This window comes from Ptychodera flava, chromosome 5 (genome assembly GCF_041260155.1).
Source record: "Ptychodera flava strain L36383 chromosome 5, AS_Pfla_20210202, whole genome shotgun sequence".
NCBI lineage: Eukaryota > Metazoa > Hemichordata > Enteropneusta > Ptychoderidae > Ptychodera > Ptychodera flava.
The window spans coordinates 30,859,393-30,878,429 of NC_091932.1; the positions used below are offsets into that span (position 1 = coordinate 30,859,393).

The following is a 19,037-nucleotide window of genomic DNA, read 5'->3' on the forward strand; positions in this document are numbered from 1 at the left end:
TGATGCAATTACTTGTAATTTATTTCGCAAAATTGCAAAATGTAACACCCCCAGCCAGGTTAGTAAAAAATAACACTCGCCCAATTTGCCGAGCCCACCCCTGTGATTACTGAAGGCTCCGTAATCACGTGTAACCTGAGACTGTGGAAAAGATATTACCGACTACCACCACGTGCTTTCTGTTCGTTCACATTGGGACTACTGGCATGAAGGACGGAAAGTTTAGATTCAATGACCTGAACAACGCAATGATTCAATTAGCGCCACCAGGGAGACAGAACCATGTGTGCAGAGTTGAAATTAAAACAACACTTTTCGACGTGTGGAACGCAAGCGCAAAAAAATACAAAAAAAAAACCAAAAAAAAACATAAGGGGCCGTAGATAATTAAAAAACGTACATGGTGAATGCAATTTTGTGTGTGTGTGGGGGGGGGGGGGGGGGGTGGTTGGCTGTATTTCGATTACCGTGCGCAAAAGTCGCACTACATGTTCTTATATCGCAAAATCCCGCTGTTTTGGATACACTGTTTCATTCTGTTGGTTGCGTCATTGTCGAGTTGGCACTGAACAAAGATTGGTTTTAGAGGGGGTATGCGCGAGTGGGGGGTGGGGGTGGGGTTGGGGGTTGTAGCGTGTGCGTGATTTCATAGCGACATAATTCGCGCTTGTATGCTGATAGAGAATGAGGCTTGGTTGGATTTTCGCACTTCCAAACTTTCGTTTCAAAGGGGGGGGGGGGGGGGGTTTGAGGCCAAATGCACTTGGTTGCGTTTATTCTGCGCATCTTTTAATTATCCACGGCCCCTAAAAAGCTGAATTGTTGTCTCTCGTGACTGTTTGCACAAATTATCCCATAATTCAAGGAGAACATGATTAATGAGTGTACCATTTATCTCAGAAGGGGTAGTCAGCATTACTTTTTTTCGGATTTTGCTAGGCATGCTGTTTGTTTTCCCGAATTTGCAATATTCTTTTTTACCAGCCGACTTACACGTGATTACTGTTCTTTGCTCTCATGTGAAGGGCGGTTGTTGACACTCAGATATAATTCATTGACACGTTTTGCAACTTGCAAGTCAACAGTTGCCGTTCGGATTTCTTTTGTAAATAAAACGAGCATGCGCAGATTCGGCGGACGTTAGAACACCATGTTGTAAATTGATCACAAAAACATTTAAGATTATTCATGATAATATGAGAACTGTACTTTCACGTTTTTCTAACAAGCAATGTAACTCACAGTTTGTCAGTTACCGATAAGCAAATCTTCAAATACAAAAAAAAAACCCACTCGACTAAGTGACAAGAACCAGTTCATTACATACGAGACAAGAGTCGGGTGACTATAAGTTAATGAAATGGATTTTATTTTATGCGATACCCATACACATAAAGTATTACAGGCCATGGTGCAAAGAGATGCAGCTTAGACAACAGGATGTGTCGATGTATCATTCAAAAACTGAATTTCAAACATTGAACTGCCTTAGGGTAGAATGCGCCTCGGGGACAGATATTTGGACTGTCAAACTTTTCCAATTCTTTTCTGATCTACCAATTGTGGGGGTTCATTTTGAAGCTCTTGGTGTAAGAAAACTTTTCACCAGCTTAGTTTTTTTAAAATCGAAATTTTATAATTCTCAATAGAATTAACACAGGGATGGCGGCCATTTTGAATTTCAAATAACGGTTAATCTTGGGTAATTTCAATAATTTGTTTCTCTGGTACCAATATTGCACGGCGACTCTTAATTTTTTATTTTTGATCTTGAAGGTGAGTGGTTGCAAATTACTTAAGGAAAATTTGAGCAAATGTTTATGTCTTTCAATTTCGAGGCGCATACTACCTTGAACAAAACACGCACTACAACAACAACAATAATGGTTAAACACTATTGGTTGAATGAACTAACTGAAGGTAAATAAGTCGTACACGTGCTACCCGATTTACTCCTTGCTGTTATTTCCAATCCTGTGAATCCCCCGCCATTTTGTCCACCCACTTCGCACCTGTTGGTTTCACCATTCCCATCCGCAACTGCTCATCGCAGAACAACAGTGTTCTGAAAACCCACCCAACCGTCGTCTGAAACACGTGAAAATGTCGGTGGGTATTTTCAGTCTAGTTTTTTTTTTCTACACATCAGGACATTTGATTTTGGAAATCTAGCGTTCAGACAAGGTATCATTTCGCAAACCCCGGAGATAAATCAATTATAATTGGGCTAAATCGACGAACTTTTGATAGCTGTGCCTGCCAATAAGCAGCGTGATAAATGGCAATATGCAAGTGTATAACACAGAAATGTAACGTTAGTGTATCTGTTAATTGATTAAAATATAATAAATATTGTGTTATAATTGTAAATGTCTTCCTACAGAAAATCTAAAGCTAGAGTGTAAACACAGGCCTTCCTATAAGGGCTCTTGAGGTTTCACTTATTAAAGGTATACTGTCACCTGTTCAAATTTTGCCACAGTTACCATGGAAAGAGAAAAATCTAACCAATCACAGATTTTAAGTGGGTGGCCGCTTTTCAAAAACAGCGCCCTCACATGGGCATTTTGAATACCAAGGAACGCCCCTTTGACCATATATGGGCATATTAGATTACAGATGACTGTATACCTTTAAACACCGCTTGATGGAAAGTAGCATTAACAATTTCCAAGTCTATTACTATGTTCTCTCTGTTATGATCAGTTTTAAGATTCTTTCAATGTCATGACGTATATTTAGCTCTGAATTTCAACTGTACAATAGGCAGTGGACACGTAGGCGTTGCATGACCCGTTCGTGACGTCCGGCCACAGAATTTGCCCCAAGGTCAAGAAAGAAAAACTTTCACCTCTCGCACGCCAGCCAACATGGCAATTTACAACCCGAATAAAAAAAATGAAAAATTTACAGTCAGTAAATGTCTCGGTTGACAATTTTTTTCCCCTTTGTGATTCATAATACATAATTCATAATATAGGTGGGTGCAGAATAATATGCAAATTTGGGGAAAATATCAATTTCATTATATTGCGATGTTGATTTCTAAAGGTACGATAAAAAGCATTTTACCTGCTTTGTTGCGGTGAAAATGAAAAGTATGTTGATTCTGACGATTATTTGGATAGAATTGAATATTCTTTTTCTAACATTACCGAAACCATAACAGTGACTTTGAAATTTATCAACACAAAAATGAAGTAAATAGTATGAGGAAAATCATTATTTTCTACCACTCAGCTATTTATACAAAGTCGTATTTACATTTAGCTTTCTACTTGAAATCGTATATGTGACACACTACAACAATAGACAACTTTTAGCCAGGAGGTATGAATGTAAATGAGAGAGGCGGTCAGTATAAGCATTTGCGATGTTTTTGTATTTTAAGGACCAATACATGTGACTTTTGATGGTTTCTTCACTATTGTCTGATTTCAACCACAATTTATTTTTCTACTCTCTAAAGCATGTTGGGGCACACAGTATTCAGTCTTTCAACCCCAACTGTACATGTGTTGGTCCAGACTAAGAGTTCAAATGTAAACAATAACAGTGCATTTTACACTCGTAGACGCTGTGTTGAAATACTAAATTGTTTATGACTCAATATACTTTTGGAAGTAGGGCCAAAAACTTGCAATTGACGCTACAATAAAATCGTAAAGAAATCTTCAAAAGTTTTGAGTTTCTGGCCTTTTAATAGATTCCACACACTCTTTGAGGAATAGGAAAAACATACGTATTTCCCGATAGAGGCCATATCATTTATTTTAAATCTAACTTTTAAATCTCGTGAGTGTATACGTTTTAAAGAAGGAGCATGACGGACGCATCTGTTATAATATTCATTTCGCATATTTTTCCAATTGATGGTGACCAACTTTCCACAAAACCTACTGTCCACCTCTAACTATATATATATATATATATATATATATATATATATATATATATATATATATATATCGCAGGAATCGACACTAAAGGAGATATCGACAGACTGTCTGACAAGATCAGTAAAAATTAAAAAAAAATGACTTCTATACAATAATAATAATACTATTGACTTAGTTATAATCTAAACGTAATTGGTTTCCATATATTAATTATTGATCATTAAAATGATAGGCTGTGATATGAAAGTCATCATGGAGTCCCGCCCAGAAGTACATCTCGCTGTTCTGTGCTTAACGGTCTTGCCAACAGAATTTGAGAACTTAATCAGGCGTTCATCTTGGTTATTTTTAGCGTTGAAATGCGTAGTTCTCCTAGGTGCGAAAAATTGGCATTCTATATATTGTAGATGTGAGATAAAACATACTCCCGGTTGGCGCATCTTTTAACTTCGGGCTACTCCGCGACCACGTGTTCGTAATCAAATCGAAGCCCCGTTCCAAGGAGATGCTTATCGATTTCCGCGTCATACTGCTTGTTCTGAGTAACGGTGAATTTGTCCTCCCACGCTCCGACTTCTCCTGTGTGGAAAAAAAAGCACACCAAGAAACATATTAGCCCTTATGTACGTTATCAAGGACTTTTGACACAAACAGAAAGGCAAAGGTCCGTCACATTGGTTTTGCGAAGTTAACCTATAACTTTCGGATGTGCGTTTATTTATAGCTGTGGCGTTTGCCTTAATGTCACAATCATGGCCATCAACTACATCAATCATCACCTTGTCAATGTCATGTTGAGCGATGAAAAGCGTGCAATTGACCGGAATTGTTGTCGGTCATATCTACCCAGGCCTAAGCGTTTGGGTTAATCTTGCCGAGTTGAAAATCCGAGGTGTAAAGATGAGAACAGCTAACAGAGGGACGATCGTGGAACACTTCTCTTGAGATGAGATGTAAGTTATTAACAATTAACAATTGAAGCGTAGAGTCACGTGTTACACTTATCAACTTCTGGAGATCCATAGTATGGTCTGTCGTGAGCGGTCATAAATTTATCGGGTATTGTTGATCGAATTACGTTGCATTGCCACGCGTCAGTAGGTTGTTGTATCGTCCTTGATTTCATCGTTCTCCGAAATCTATTTCTTGTCAAGCCATATGCCGTCACTTCCTGATTTACGCTGATAAAGGCCATCTCCCTATAGAGCTTTTCCCGGTTATCCCACAATGCACCCCGTGGCTATATCAACTTGAAATACCGTATACACACTCAAAATAACATACACATAATATACTGATTTTGTGTTGTACAACGGTTTGTTATACAAGAATGACACAAATTTGCAACGCCAAAAATTGTCTTGTATATTTTGTATCCATTGACGAAGAAAATATAGTTCAGGGTGTAATTTGCCATAGACTTCTATGAGAAGTATACTCTGTGTGTACGCTTTGTATACCCTAGCGCGCACTGCATCATGGAACCGGTAAAAGAACTATACTCGGATTCGTGTCACTATCCATGTCTTGTACATTGTCTATTACACCCTTGGCATCCGCTGTTTCACTTTGACTCGACTTCTAACAGAATAAAACGTAATTATGTAATGAAGATATTCGACTAGTATTTTCAGTGAGCGCGTGTGTTCCCCTGTCGCCCGTACCTATGTGAGAACCTTACAACGTGTACCACATCAAAATATTCTCAGTCGTTTTATGGTTAAAGGGACACAGCCCTGGGAATTTTATGTGTTTTTTTTCTATGTCGCGAAAAACAAATCATGTTAAAAATGAATGTATGATATGCAAATCAATAGAATACCTCACCGCACTTTATCCTGTCAGGGGTAGTAGTTAGGGTAGAATGTTCCTCGGGGACAGATATACAGACTCAATTTTTTATCATTCTTTTCTATTTTACTACTTGTTGGGGCTCATTTTAAAGCTACTGGTGTAAGAAAACTTTTCGTCGTCTTAGGTTTTTCGAAAATTGAAAATGTCATTTTTTTCTTTTAGAATTAACACAGGGATGGCGGCCATTTTGAATTTCAAATGTCGGTCAATGTTTGGTAATTTGTTTCGCTAGTACCAAAGTTCGCGAGATGACCCTTCGAGGCGCATGCTACCTTAATCAGAGCAGCTGGCAGGCTCCTAATAGAAAATGAAATTATATAAATCATAGACTTGAAGGCCGCTGATTTGAAGAGTAAATCTGTCCCTTAATTCTGACCTTTTGTAAAATACGTCGACATTTTTCCATTGCCTTCTTCTGACCTGTTCTTCATGTTTTGAAACGTGCAGTGACTGGTGATTGCATCGACCAAATCATCGTCCAGTCGCTTCCCCAGGAACAAAGCCGTCTGGATAACAATGCTGCGCAAGTCCTAAAAGTACATGAAGAATATTTGCACTGGTCAACATCTATCCATTGACTCTTTCACGTGTCCTCGTCATCCAAAACCATTCTCGCGTAATTTTGTGAGAATGACATGCTATGTATGATAAAAAAATCAGAACTCAAAACTTTACATACGCATTCGCTGCTTTCGGCCATAAATTGAAAATAGAATTTTATCTTACGGTTAATTTTAGGGGGCATGAGTTAAACTTGAACGAGAATACCGCCCTCAACTTTTCCTGGTCAGCAGATGATAAAGGTACCGCAAAGCATGTCGGCCATTTCCGGTTGATCATATATAGAGCAAGCTGCACTGGCAAACTGAACTCAAATTCCACTCAGAACATGGTGCAATATCACTAAATACGTATTTTCTTTTACCCAGTTCCAGCCAATGCTCGTGAGAGTGCCGTGAAATGTACTGCAGCCAACTCATATAGAGTAGGTTTTGTGGCATCAACAAATTTCCACTAGTTTTTTGTTTAAATAAAACGAGTTAAATATTCATCTCTCCAACGATGTGCAGTTTCGCAATCAAGGAATAGATCTTTAATGAAACAGGCAAACAAACAAGCATAAACATGAATTTAACTCTGTCATGAATTCGCCTTACACTTCCTCCTTGTGCCTTCTATGCCTAAAATACCGACCTGGCCAAGGTTGCAAGTGCCGTAGAATAGGCTCGACACAAGCCGCTGTCGGCGGTCTAACAAATTCGTATCACAGACACAAACACACCTTGATCATGTCCTCATACTTCAAGAACAACACGTTGTTACTTGTGCGATATTCCATCCACCATGTCGATAGATGGGGATACCATGAACCATAGGCAACTGGAAATAAACAAGCAAGTAGAGAATCGTCATGTTCACAGTCACCTGTGGTCTATTCCTCTCTGCGTCTATATATGTGCCCATAGACGTGTGTATATATGCCTCTTCTTCTCACGCATATGTACACACGTCTATGGGGCGCATATATAGACGCAGCGCGGAATAGACCACAGGTGACTGTCATGTGTCATGTTCTTTAGAATGCGCCTCGGGGACTGATATTCAGACTCTCATATGTTAACAATTCTTTTATGAAAAAACACTTTTGGGGGCTCTTGGAGTAAGAAAATTTTTCGCCGTCTTAGTTTTACGAAAATCGAAAATTTCATTTTCCGCAATAGAGGTAACACAGGGATGGCGGCCATTTTGAATTTCAAATATTGGTAAATGTTAGGGACTGGACAGAAATTACATGGGGGAGGGCGGTGTTTTTCAAAATGATGCTGCGCGGAAAAAGTGACTCGTCAACAGTGTTTGCTAGAAAAAATGACCCTACCAATTTTCATACGCAAAAAAACAGTGACCTTTCCCCTGCGTGTCATAGGCCATATCAATAATATAATTTCTTATTTGACCTTTGAACTTTCAGCTAATATTTCTTACTTCTTAACCCTTACAAATAATCACTTTTATGCATGGTTTCAAGCAATTTAATGACAAAAGATCAAATTTGACAATAAATAATTCAACTTCCAGTACAATGGCCTACTCAAAATCAAAAGGGACAATAGCTTTGTCATAGTTTGGCTTGTAATTGTAGAGAGAGCACTATTGTTTGTCAAGAAACTTATTACAGCCTATAAGTCACTGTTGAACAACATTTACCCATAAATGCACAGGTATAGCAAGTTTTGTCGGGTAAAATGTTTAATAGTTTACCCCTAGACAACCAGCTCAGGAGAAGTGAATTGATATTTTTGGGCGAAATTCCAATATCATTGATGCTGTTCACATCTGAACTTTCAAACACCCTGTTCTGATCAAGTACATTAGTGTCAATTGTCTAATACTTATAAAAGTACATATGTACTTAGTTTAGTATTGTAAAAAATATTCATACTTTTCCCATTGACTCCAATGTATAGTAAATCCACATTTTCGGAGAAATTCCAAAATCAACTTTCTTGTACACATTTGCACTTGTAACCACCCTATCTAATCAAGTACATTTATGTCAATTATCCAACCTCTATACATGCACAAATATTACAAGTATTATATGGAAAAAAATATTCACAGTTTTGTCATAGACACATTTTCGGTGAAATTCCAATATCACATTTCTTGTACACATACTAGTCTAATCAAGTACATTTGCCTACTCAAAATCATAAGGGACAATAGCTGTGTCATAATTTGGCTTGTAATTGTAGAGAGAGCACTATTGTTTGTCAAGAAACTTATTACAGCCTATAAGTCACTATTGAACAACATATAGTTAAGTTTGCCCAACAGATTCCTTTTTGTTATAATTTGATACTTATAGATGAAGCACTATATCGGCCACATCTTGGCTTCCAATAGATGCGCAAGAAATGGTGATCCTCCCCAAAGGCATGCGTAAAATTTAATGACCCTTCAGCAAAAAATAACGCCCCACTCCCGAAAAACACAGCCCTCCTGTAATTTCTGTCCCTTAGGTAATTTGTTTCTCTAGCACCAAATTTTGCGAGGTCTCTCCTGATTTTTATTCTTGATGCGGTAAGAGAATGGTTGAAAGTTTCATTGAGGAAAATTTGGGAAAAAGTTTAAGTCTTTCATTTTGAGGCACACACTACCTTAACTGGATGACTGTAAATGAGAATGTTGTTGGCAGAGAGCACAGCCTGACCGCATCATGATTACAGCCTAACTAAAATCCGATGCCTTATTAGTAATTTCAAACGACAGACTAAAAGTAAGTACGTTAATGAGTAGTAAATTATTAATTACTATGTAGCAAGCAAGCAAGCAAGTAAGTAAGTAAGTAAGTAAGTAAGTAAGTAAGTAAGTAAGTAAGTAAGTAAGTAAGTAAGTAAGTAAGTAAGTAAGTAAGTAAGTAGGTAGGTAGCAATTAGGTGATTGAGTGATGTTGGCAAGTAAGTAGACTTGAAGATCCGTCGCTCGAGGGCGTTCTCTACGCTCCCCAACCGGGGAGTGTAGGAAGCGTCCTTGTGCGACGGATCTTTCAGTGTAGCAAGTAAGACACTAAGTACATTAAAGCAAATAAGTGGGTAATAAAGTAAGTATACAAATAGATTAACTTATGAATAGATAGATAATTAAATTAAATAACATTAAATTAATTATATATGAATAGATAAACTTGGTCACATTATTGACCTAAAAGAGCTGGCCACTCGAAAATGATAATACAGTAAAACAAGACTACAGTTTATGTATCATTTCGCGAGTAACTATTGCTTTTTTATGATTTCATGATTTATCTCTCCCTCCCTCCCTTCCCCCCTCCCCTCCCCCTCTCTCTCTCTCTCTCTCTCTCTCTCTCTCTCTCTCTCTCTCTCTCTCTCTCTCTCTCTCTCTCTCTCTCTCTCTCTCTCTCTCTCTCTCTCAGCTCCTTGTACATACCGTTTCCTTTGATGAAGTCCTCGAGGAACTTGTCCCACTCTGTGCTTGTATACTCAGGGCTGTTCTGATAGTAAGTATAGTATGACGCAATGACATCCTTAGGATTCCGTGCTAGGTATATGATCTAATAAGGATGAAGAAAAGTCTCTTATCATACAACATTTCTTTACCATTGCCTCATTTTGTTAAATTATCATCGATGTAAATACGTTAAGTCGGTCTAGTTTTGGAACTTTTTGATATATTCTATACTTTTAAATTTTAAGATAGAATGCATCTCAGGACAAATATTCGGACTCTCAAACTTTTACAGTTACTGTTTTGGTCTACCACTTGTGGGGACTCATTTCGAAGCCCATCAAGAAAAGTAAAGTTTACGTTGGCTTACTTTTTTTTGAAAATCCAAAGTTTGATTTTTGTTCAAGGTGTTGACACAAGTATGTCGGCCATTTTGAATGTCAAGTGTCGGTAAATATTGGGTCATTTTTTTCTCTGAAACAAAATTTTTGCACCCCTGATGTCTATTCAGGATTTCAAAGACAATCATTTAAAGTTCCTTACGAAACATTTGAGCAAAAGTTTAAGTCTTTCAGTTTGGTTCCAGGACAAGTATTGGACCCTTCTAAGCAATGAATTCTCTGCAAAAAAGTCGGAGCTCGTAACCCCCTTTTTTCTGAAAGTCTAGATATATGCAAATGCTGTGATTTTTATTTTGTAATCATTATTTAAACAAGGATCACATGACAGTTAAGATTAATAACCTCTAAAATTCGTATTTATTTTCCCTAGTACAAATGCCATATATGCATTCAGAAAATGTAATAACGTTACGAGCTCGGTATTTTGCGGAGAATTCATTCTGTCGATCAACCCAATAATTGTCCCTTAACCCTTTAAGTGCTATAATTTTTCCCAGCAAAATTTTAGTGCAATATTTAAGCATTTTTTATGATTTTTTGTGTAATTATTTTGATAATTTTGGACCAAATGGACAGCGATTTTCATACGCTACAGTTTTAACCAAAATTTTGGGAAAAATCTGAGAAAAATGTTTGGACCTGAAAAAAAAATTGTCTGCATTATATTTTATAAAGGTGACATAAATGACTTTGGCAAGCAAGGGTTAAGCTGTTGCCCCTGTACAAAATAGTACACACCTTCGGTTTCTTTGAATGGATTTTCATCGGCAGCATATGATAGGGCAAGCTGGTGTGAACCAGTCTGGGTGATTCCATGTTCTCAAAGTTGTCAAACGTCGGGTACTGTTTGTTCTGGCTCGACTCTATGGATTCCAAAAGACTCAGTCGATCAGTCAGCGGTATGTTGTTGATGGCGTCAATGTCAGCCTTGTACATGATGCACAGGACGATTTCTTGAATCCATATTCCGCCTGAAATGATGAGAAAACCGAAATTTGAGAAGTTTGAAGCGGGACAAGGTAGCTCGATTTCTTAAGCTTTGTTGTTGAGAAAAGAGGAAAAAGTTCTCAAGAAATCTGTAGTCGAGATCAGAGTGTGTTCAGCAGCCGTGTTTGTTTCATTTAACCAATATGACTAAGTTCATGGGCTCATATTGGATATTGTTATAAATCTGTCGCATCGGGTCGAGATATTAAGATTTGGTTTGTCTAGTCAGGCCATTTTCAGCCGATTGGTTTCAGATCCGAGACTTGGATTTCGCCAGAAATTGGCACAATAGCCCTGGCGATTCCGAAGACAGGTTTGGACATCGAGAATGTGTTGAATGCGTGAATGTCAAGAATTCGTTCTGTTCGGACTGCATCAAATCAAAGAGAAATTCTGAAAACTTAAGTCAGCCAACCATCTCTTCACTACAAACTTCATTAGGATCTATTCAGGGTCAAAGTCGCCATAAAGTGACAAATTAGATTTTTTTTTGCTTTGTCGACAACATCTATAAAACCATTCATGTAACCTTCTCCGGGTTCATGAAGAGTTTGATGAACCACTAAAACTCATTCAATAGCATTTCATTTATCAAAAATCCTGAAGAAACAATCCTATTAAGGTTGTGTGCGCCTCGGAAGGGAAAGACTTAAACTTTTACTCAAACTTTCCTCAATGAAATCTTCAACCATTCTCTTACAAAAGCAAGAATAAATCTGGGGCTACCGTGCAAAGTTTAGAACTAGAGAAACGAAATTACCTTTACATTTATTAACCATATTTGAAATTCAAAATGGCCGCCATCCATGTGTTAACTTTATGCAGAAAAATGCATTTTTCGATTTTCAAAAAAAATAAGGCGGTGAAAATTTTCCTTACTCCAATAGCTTTAAAATGAGCCTCCCCCCCCCCAAGTGGTGGATCAGAGAAGCCGTAAAAATTCGATAGTCCGAACGTCTGTTCAAAAGGCGCATGTAGATATAAGGTGTCAGTCTCACCTGATCTAGGGTAGTTCAAAATCCAGACATCGTCCTCTCGTACATCTAACGTCTTAATGACATCCAGAGTCTGTGTGCTTACACTCAGGGGCAAGCACACACCCTCGTAGACGTGACAACCGTTCCGGTCCTTTTTAGGGGACGGCGGGCTCTCCATGGTCAGGATGGTTTCTTGTTGTTTCTCCTTCTCTCTCTTTTCTTCATCTTTGGCCGAAGTCAAACGCTTTCGCTGTTACAGTGAACAAAAACCCCGTCATATAAATTACGTTTGTACTGGGTAAGTGCGTTAATCACTGCACAGTCCCTCCACACACGGACTGTGATCACTGATTTATCAACCGCCGAAAGAATGTCAGGCCAGCAGCTGTAACATTTTTTGATGATTTTTTTACCGTTCCTTGTTCTACTCCCTAAAGCATATTGAGATACACAATATTCATCTTGTTAACACAACAGGAATTCGTTCAGTTTGGACTGCATCGAGTTAGACAGAAAATCTGCGTTTGACTTCGGTCAAAGATGAAAGTCATCTCAGCCTATACATGTGTAGGCTGCATTGTTATTGTTGACAAGTGAATTCTGGCCCGGCCAAGAATTTAAATGTAAATAACAGTGCATTCTACACGTGTAGACGCTGTCTTGGCAAGCTAAATATTTGATGTTTTAACTTATGCTTTTGGGAGTAGAACAAGATCTTACAATTGGCATTGAAAACATCACCAAACGTCACAGCTACTTGCCTGTTAAGGTAACACCCTCCTCCAAACTGAAGCTTTAAAACTTTTGATATACCTCTTGCTCAAGTAAACTGTATGAGTATCCTCTTTCATAATAACAACGAAAATAAGAAGTGACAAAGAAAAAAAGTTTTGTTTAGAGCAGCAATTCACTTCAAATTTATCGATATGAGAAACTCAAAATGGCTGCCATTCACTTTGCTATCTGTACGAAAAAATCGACTAGAGTTTTCCGACTATGTTCGCATAAACTGTGGACCAGTAAAGATTTGAAATATTTCATGCTCAAAAACCTGTCCCACAGACTCATTTTAGCTCTAATAAGGAAACTCTTTTTCGACGAATCGGGAAAAGATGTTAGAACAGGTTTTTGAGAAGAGATCGTTTCATCACAAGTCAAACAACAAAGAATAAAATATTCATTGAACCATATCGATGAATAATTATTTCAAGAGTGTAGTTTAAGGGAAAATTTATTTACTAAATGCCATTAGTGTAGCGGGTAGAATATGGCTTTAGCAGCGAACAGCTCAATGACGCATTTTGAGGGATAGAGCGTTAGTAGTATTACAACTAGCGTTGTAAAAGAAGGGTTTCACGATATTTACTCGTAAAGGGTGGGGGCTGGTAAAATGTGTCGATAATGCACTGAGAACAGCGTTGAAGTGAAGATGACACCGCGATGCGGGACAGCATGCAGAATACACAAACAGAAACGAATCAAGATTTCATGGGAGCGATTTGTCTTTATTCTGGTAGAGCAACAAGCAACTATGACAAACTTGAAAGATTTCAAGAGCATGCTAGGAAGTAGGAGGGAAGGGGGGGGGGGTTGGGGGGTTGGTGTGTCGTACCGACTCCGCATGCCCACAGCTTAACACCCGCATAGGCTTGCATTGATAAATGACTATTTCATGACATACCGCTGAGGTTCTTATGCACTCCAACAAATCCATGCCTACACATACGATAGGTTTGTGTTATACCGGCACCAAAAATAACAAGAAAAAAAACATGTACAAATTGATTGAATACATGCAGCGAATCTTGTTGAAGTTTCATCTGTGCATTTTAATTCTGAACAGGCTGTCTCTAAAGTCACGTCGACCTACCGGTCCTCGTAGTATCCCAAATATATCATACATATATATATATATATATATATATATATATATATATATATATATATATATATATATATATATATATATATATATATATATATATATATATATATATATATATATGATCGCAACAATGTGAGAGCGCTATCGCTATGGTTGACGCAACCGCATATCCCATGATTCTCGTGAGATTCGGATCAGGGCGATATTTTCCGGCAGCAAGCAGTGGAGCAGAATGGAAGAAGTGGCCAATTTCTTGGCACGAGAGCGGGTTGAGGGTCAAACCCGCTGTACTGATCCCATAAGATGACATCATTTGAAGCGATAACCACCGTAACATACGGTATTCACAGCTACAGTTTTTCCTCGTTTAATGGAAGATGCCAAAATCTGATCGTCCGCCATGGCAGCCGACGCACGCAGGGCACCGAGCGGGGGGGGGGGGGGGTTTGACCGCGGCATGTAAAACCCAACACGGTGTCATGATTTGGGCAACATTCACCTTGAACCAGAAAACAATTGTGGAACACATAGAGAGAAAAGGTTTCTCATATGTTCTGTTCCACTTTCCCGTTGCATTTGGCATAATATTAATTTCCAACCCTTCATGGACTGACAAACGTTGGATGTAAAACTGACGTCAAAAAATTGATTAGAAAAAAATAATAGACTGTCAATGGGATAGTATTCGTGCTGAAACATGTTCAGTCCATTCCTACACATTCAAGGTCAATACCATAATCGAATTACTTTGAGATAATGGATTGGGGATAAATATGAAAGGAATATGGGTTTTTTACGATTTCCTTGTGTTTTTATTCTTTCATGAGCCACAGACAAGAAGATGGACGAAGACCCTTTTCTTTGACTCGAATATACTTATCAAATTTCAAATGGTATTTTCCATCTTATGCAATAATCCCGAAATAGCTTCCGTTACAAGAACTCATCAATGCCTTTTTAAACATCTGAAAGAACTCATCAAGAACTCATCAAGGCCTTTTTCATCATCTGAAAATGAGAATGACCTCTGGGAGAAGGAGCTCAATAAATGCATGAAAGAACTTGACATCTGTCAATTTTCTCCTTTCATAAGTGTCACCCGTGACCAGAACGTGGTCTTTCATAATTTCAAACTTATGCCATGATATGATGAGACACAATACTGCAGAAACCCGTTTTTAAACGTATTAGCGGGTAACAAATAATTGCTTGCATAAATCTTTTTTTTTGGTGATAATTCTGATTCACTCATCACCCATTCCTCCTATCGCCTTCCACATTTTTGTTAACATCTGCAGTGTCGATGGTGAAAGCAATGACAACGCACCCACAGAAGCGAGACAAGTCAAAATGTCCGCTTTTACTTACTGAAACTATCAAAATTATATAGCCGCTGAAACGAAAGTACCAGTCCAAAATGTCGACTGATTGTAACTTAATTTTTCGTAGAGGTGTAAACAATCATTTAAAGAAGATACAATAAAGTAAGGTAATGAAAATTTTCCGATCGCTTGGTGAACCATTTTTGTTTCTGCCTACAGAACAGGTCATCTTGACGGAGAAAGATGTCTGTTGCCAGTAGTTAACCAACGTTAACTCTTCAGTGACATAAAAAGCCGTCGACATTGCTAAAGGTTTCTGCTTTTAATTGAAACTCCTAATAAACGACGTCATTTCGCTAAATGTTTATTGAAAATTTTAATCACAATTACGTTTGCAGATAAGCTTACTATTCACCGGAGGGGGACCTGACGATTTCAAAAGTTTAATTTTGAGCCAACGTATGTTATCGCGGAAAACAAGGAATGAGGACGATACGTTACCCCGAAGCCTGTGGGGTAGCAGGGGACGCCGGTCTTTTCCTACGAACAATTCACATATAGCCAAATTTAATTCCGTTTATGTCAACATATTCTCAGTCAAATTAAAATTATTTGATGTATCGCTTTACTCTGTGATCAACACGTCCATATTAACATGGTTGATAGACTGGAAGATCCGTCGCTCGAGGGCGCTCTCTACGCCCTAATAGGAGGGGAGCGTAGGGAGCGTCCTCGAGCGATGGATCTCGCAGTCTACATGGTTGACAGTTCAGAGTAATTTACATTTGTAATCCGCTGCTAGGTTGATGATGTCGGCAATCAAAAATGGCGAAAGTTTGACGTTTGGTCACATTTCTATGAAGTGTAAACGGTATGTCGACAACAAGCGTAGGTTTAATACATGTGGAAGGTGCTTCATTCGTTTGGGGTTTTTTTTGGGGGGGGGGTTCCACTTGGAAGCCACAAATTCAATTTTATTGCAATCCAGTTTTTTTCTATCTTTGGGTCTGTTTCAGCCCATTGGCTAGCTGTCAATGTTCTCAACCTTGATCTCTGGAATTAGCGTAGGTCGACTGTGGGTACACCTGTCAGACGTGATCACCGCTACACACACGAAAAGTTAATTTCGTCAGTGTCGTGTCACCACAATCGTGAAACTTCAACAAAACTAGCCGCACGCTTTTTATCTGGAGAACTTACAAGCTGTTTGAAAAACCCGCCACGCTTGGATTCTCGTCTCTCTACATCTGTACTCATACTTCTGGTTTTTATATACAAGCAGCCAAAAGATTTCAATAAGTTGCAGGATTTACGTTGCTTTTTAACTTCTAGGCACCTATGTGACGGCATAACAGTATTCATATATGTTATTAGGCGTATACATTTGAGTAAAAAAGCAAAGCTGAGATTACTTTGCTGAGAAACTAGAAAAACAATCGCGTAATGTAAGAAATAACCAAAGTGACTTCTGAATGATAACAGCCATGCACAAAGCGTGTAAAAAAATTGAGCGCCAAAAATAACGTGTAAAAACTTGTTCTCTCATGTGATTAGCTTGAGGGTTGAGGGCGTCCTGTCCATATCCGTCACTGAGACAATTGAGAGGGTGAAACGTGTAGATGAATGTGAAAAAATTAGTAAAGTATCCGTGATGATAAATAAATACAAAAGAATAGCGTTTCCTTTTATAGGATGGTGCACTATTGTGCCGTGCAGCTGTAAATTGACAGAGGCGATATCATATCCCAAAGCATTAAGAATTGACTTCAACCCATAGAAAAAATGAATAAAATAATTCAGTGTTGGTTTCTGATATCTGGCCGTTTTTAAATATGGCGTCGTGCTCTACAAGGTTACTCTCTAGACCAACAGAGCAACAAGACGACCGTGGATAAAGGAAATTGTAAAACCCTTAAAATATTTGCACATTTTAACATCTTATCACTTCTGAAAAGTGGACGAGCATGCCGTTTGCTTTATAAAAAATCTGCGTCACAAATCATGCTAATGAGTGTCGCCCTACTTCTAACGCAGCTCGTTTACTGTTCATTTTCTAGAAATAACAAAAAGAGGGTGATTTCGTATTTCTGACTTACACCTACCTACGGGCTGGCAATGAATAAACTCGGGATAGATGAACTCAAATCGCAACATTCGGGTCGGTGGTTTAAAACTAATGGAGCGTTTTCATTGCTGATTGAATGACCTGTCACACTGTAATAATATCTGTTCGTTTTGCTGATGTAGACTTTTTAAACTTCACACGCTAACAAACTTGAACGTCTGTAACTTTTCAGGATTGTAACAACTGATAGTGGGCAATGATTTGCAAATAATCATTAAATTTTGTAATGACTCCTAAATTTTCATCGTGTCTAATGCAATTGTTGTCGGACAATATAATATATGCACTCACAGCTCCGTTTTCTACCGACAAATTCTTGTAAAAACTTACAAAAATTGTCATAAAACATGATCCGAACGATGTTCTAAAACAAGACCTTGATACATTAACAAGGAAAATTAGGTTCGAACGTGCAAAAGTATAGCATGCAAGAACAGTACCCCATTATTGTTTCATTAACCTTGAACCAGTATTGTTGACTATGAAAATTGTGACCTTTAACACGCAAATGAAAAAATGATGTATACAAGTAAAGGGAAGATAGCATTGAAAAGAGTCCTCCTAAATGAAAGATGAAATAAATCTAGCTGTTAAATAACGACATGATGGAGACAAAGGTCAAAGGTCAAAACTGGCGAATCAAAATGAAGTGAACGATAACATATGAATTCGAAGGAAGAAAGAGAAAAATGAATAGCCACTCACGTATAGTTCGAAAGCAAGTAGTATAAAGTCTCTTTTCGACATGAATGTGACGAACTCGTTTAGCTTATGACGCTTTTGGCCACCTAAGCGAGAAAATCAGCGGATCAGCTTGGTTAGAACAAACTCGGCTTTGTAAAGCGACCGCTCACTCACTGAAAAACAAGCAGAAAACATTGTCCTGTCACATGTAGAATTTTCCATATCGAAGAGCAGACGACATTCGTGCGGCCTCTCAAGTACTACAAAGAATGTCAAAGCCACGAACCTCCCGTACTGCCATAATATTCCAGTAACAGAATCCCGTTTTAAGTAGATGACATCCTCGTTCAACTTGACATCAAGAGGGATTGCGATTTCAACTATGCTTTGTCATTTCCCTCTGTGAAAAACTTCACCTTTGTGACAAAACTTGTCCTCGGGTATCCTTTGTTAAATTTTTGACAATTGGATTTTGACATTGTTCGACGAGACCTTAATTTTTTATTGTTAATATAATTTGAAACATAAGTGATATACTCTCATGTATTCTCGTATTCCGTAGACTCGGTCCATACCAGTCAGACAGTCATTCATAAACGTATTTTCATGTATTTCTCTTTATTTCTGTTATTTTCGTTTGATAAACACATATTTCGGCTTCGGTCCCACGCCATGTACATAGGAATATGCGCAAGAACTTGCTCTGAACGCTGTCCAGCTATCACCACAAATTTTTCAGCACTATCACGTTCATCCTGACGGAACAATTTCGGATAAAATCAACATAAACACGCGAGAAGACTATATAGACGACCGAAATCACAGACGAAAACCATGACTGTTTATTTGCGTTGTAAGTTTCTATGCTGTCGTCTTTCGCACGCAGTGAGGCCTTGACAAAGTCACATGGTGCCCACGTGATGTTTTGCACAGCAAA

At 38.3% G+C, this 19,037-nt stretch overlaps 1 protein-coding gene across 8 annotated transcripts in view; it reads right to left on the minus strand.

Moving 5' to 3' along the window:
• Positions 1-1,346: 1,346 nt before the first annotated feature.
• The window catches only part of LOC139133496 (sulfotransferase 4A1-like), a 33,312-nt gene continuing 15,621 nt past the window's right edge, over positions 1,347-19,037 (minus strand). For 2 of the 8 annotated variants that reach the window (XM_070700126.1, XM_070700124.1), the window contains 7 exons: positions 18,122-18,273; positions 12,106-12,334; positions 10,859-11,091; positions 9,702-9,825; positions 7,036-7,133; positions 6,130-6,283; positions 1,347-4,478 (listed from right to left, as the gene is read on the minus strand). In XM_070700126.1, the coding sequence (XP_070556227.1) occupies positions 4,354-4,478; positions 6,130-6,283; positions 7,036-7,133; positions 9,702-9,825; positions 10,859-11,091; positions 12,106-12,334; positions 18,122-18,163 (1,005 nt within the window). In that variant the 5' untranslated portion in view covers positions 18,164-18,273 and the 3' untranslated portion in view covers positions 1,347-4,353. Of the gene's footprint in view, positions 4,479-6,129; positions 6,284-7,035; positions 7,134-9,701; positions 9,826-10,858; positions 11,092-12,105; positions 12,335-13,765; positions 13,801-16,491; positions 16,628-18,121; positions 18,274-18,386; positions 18,504-19,037 lie in introns of those variants that run through there. The other 6 variants (XM_070700129.1, XM_070700130.1, XM_070700123.1 and 3 more) reach the window with 5 other exon arrangements.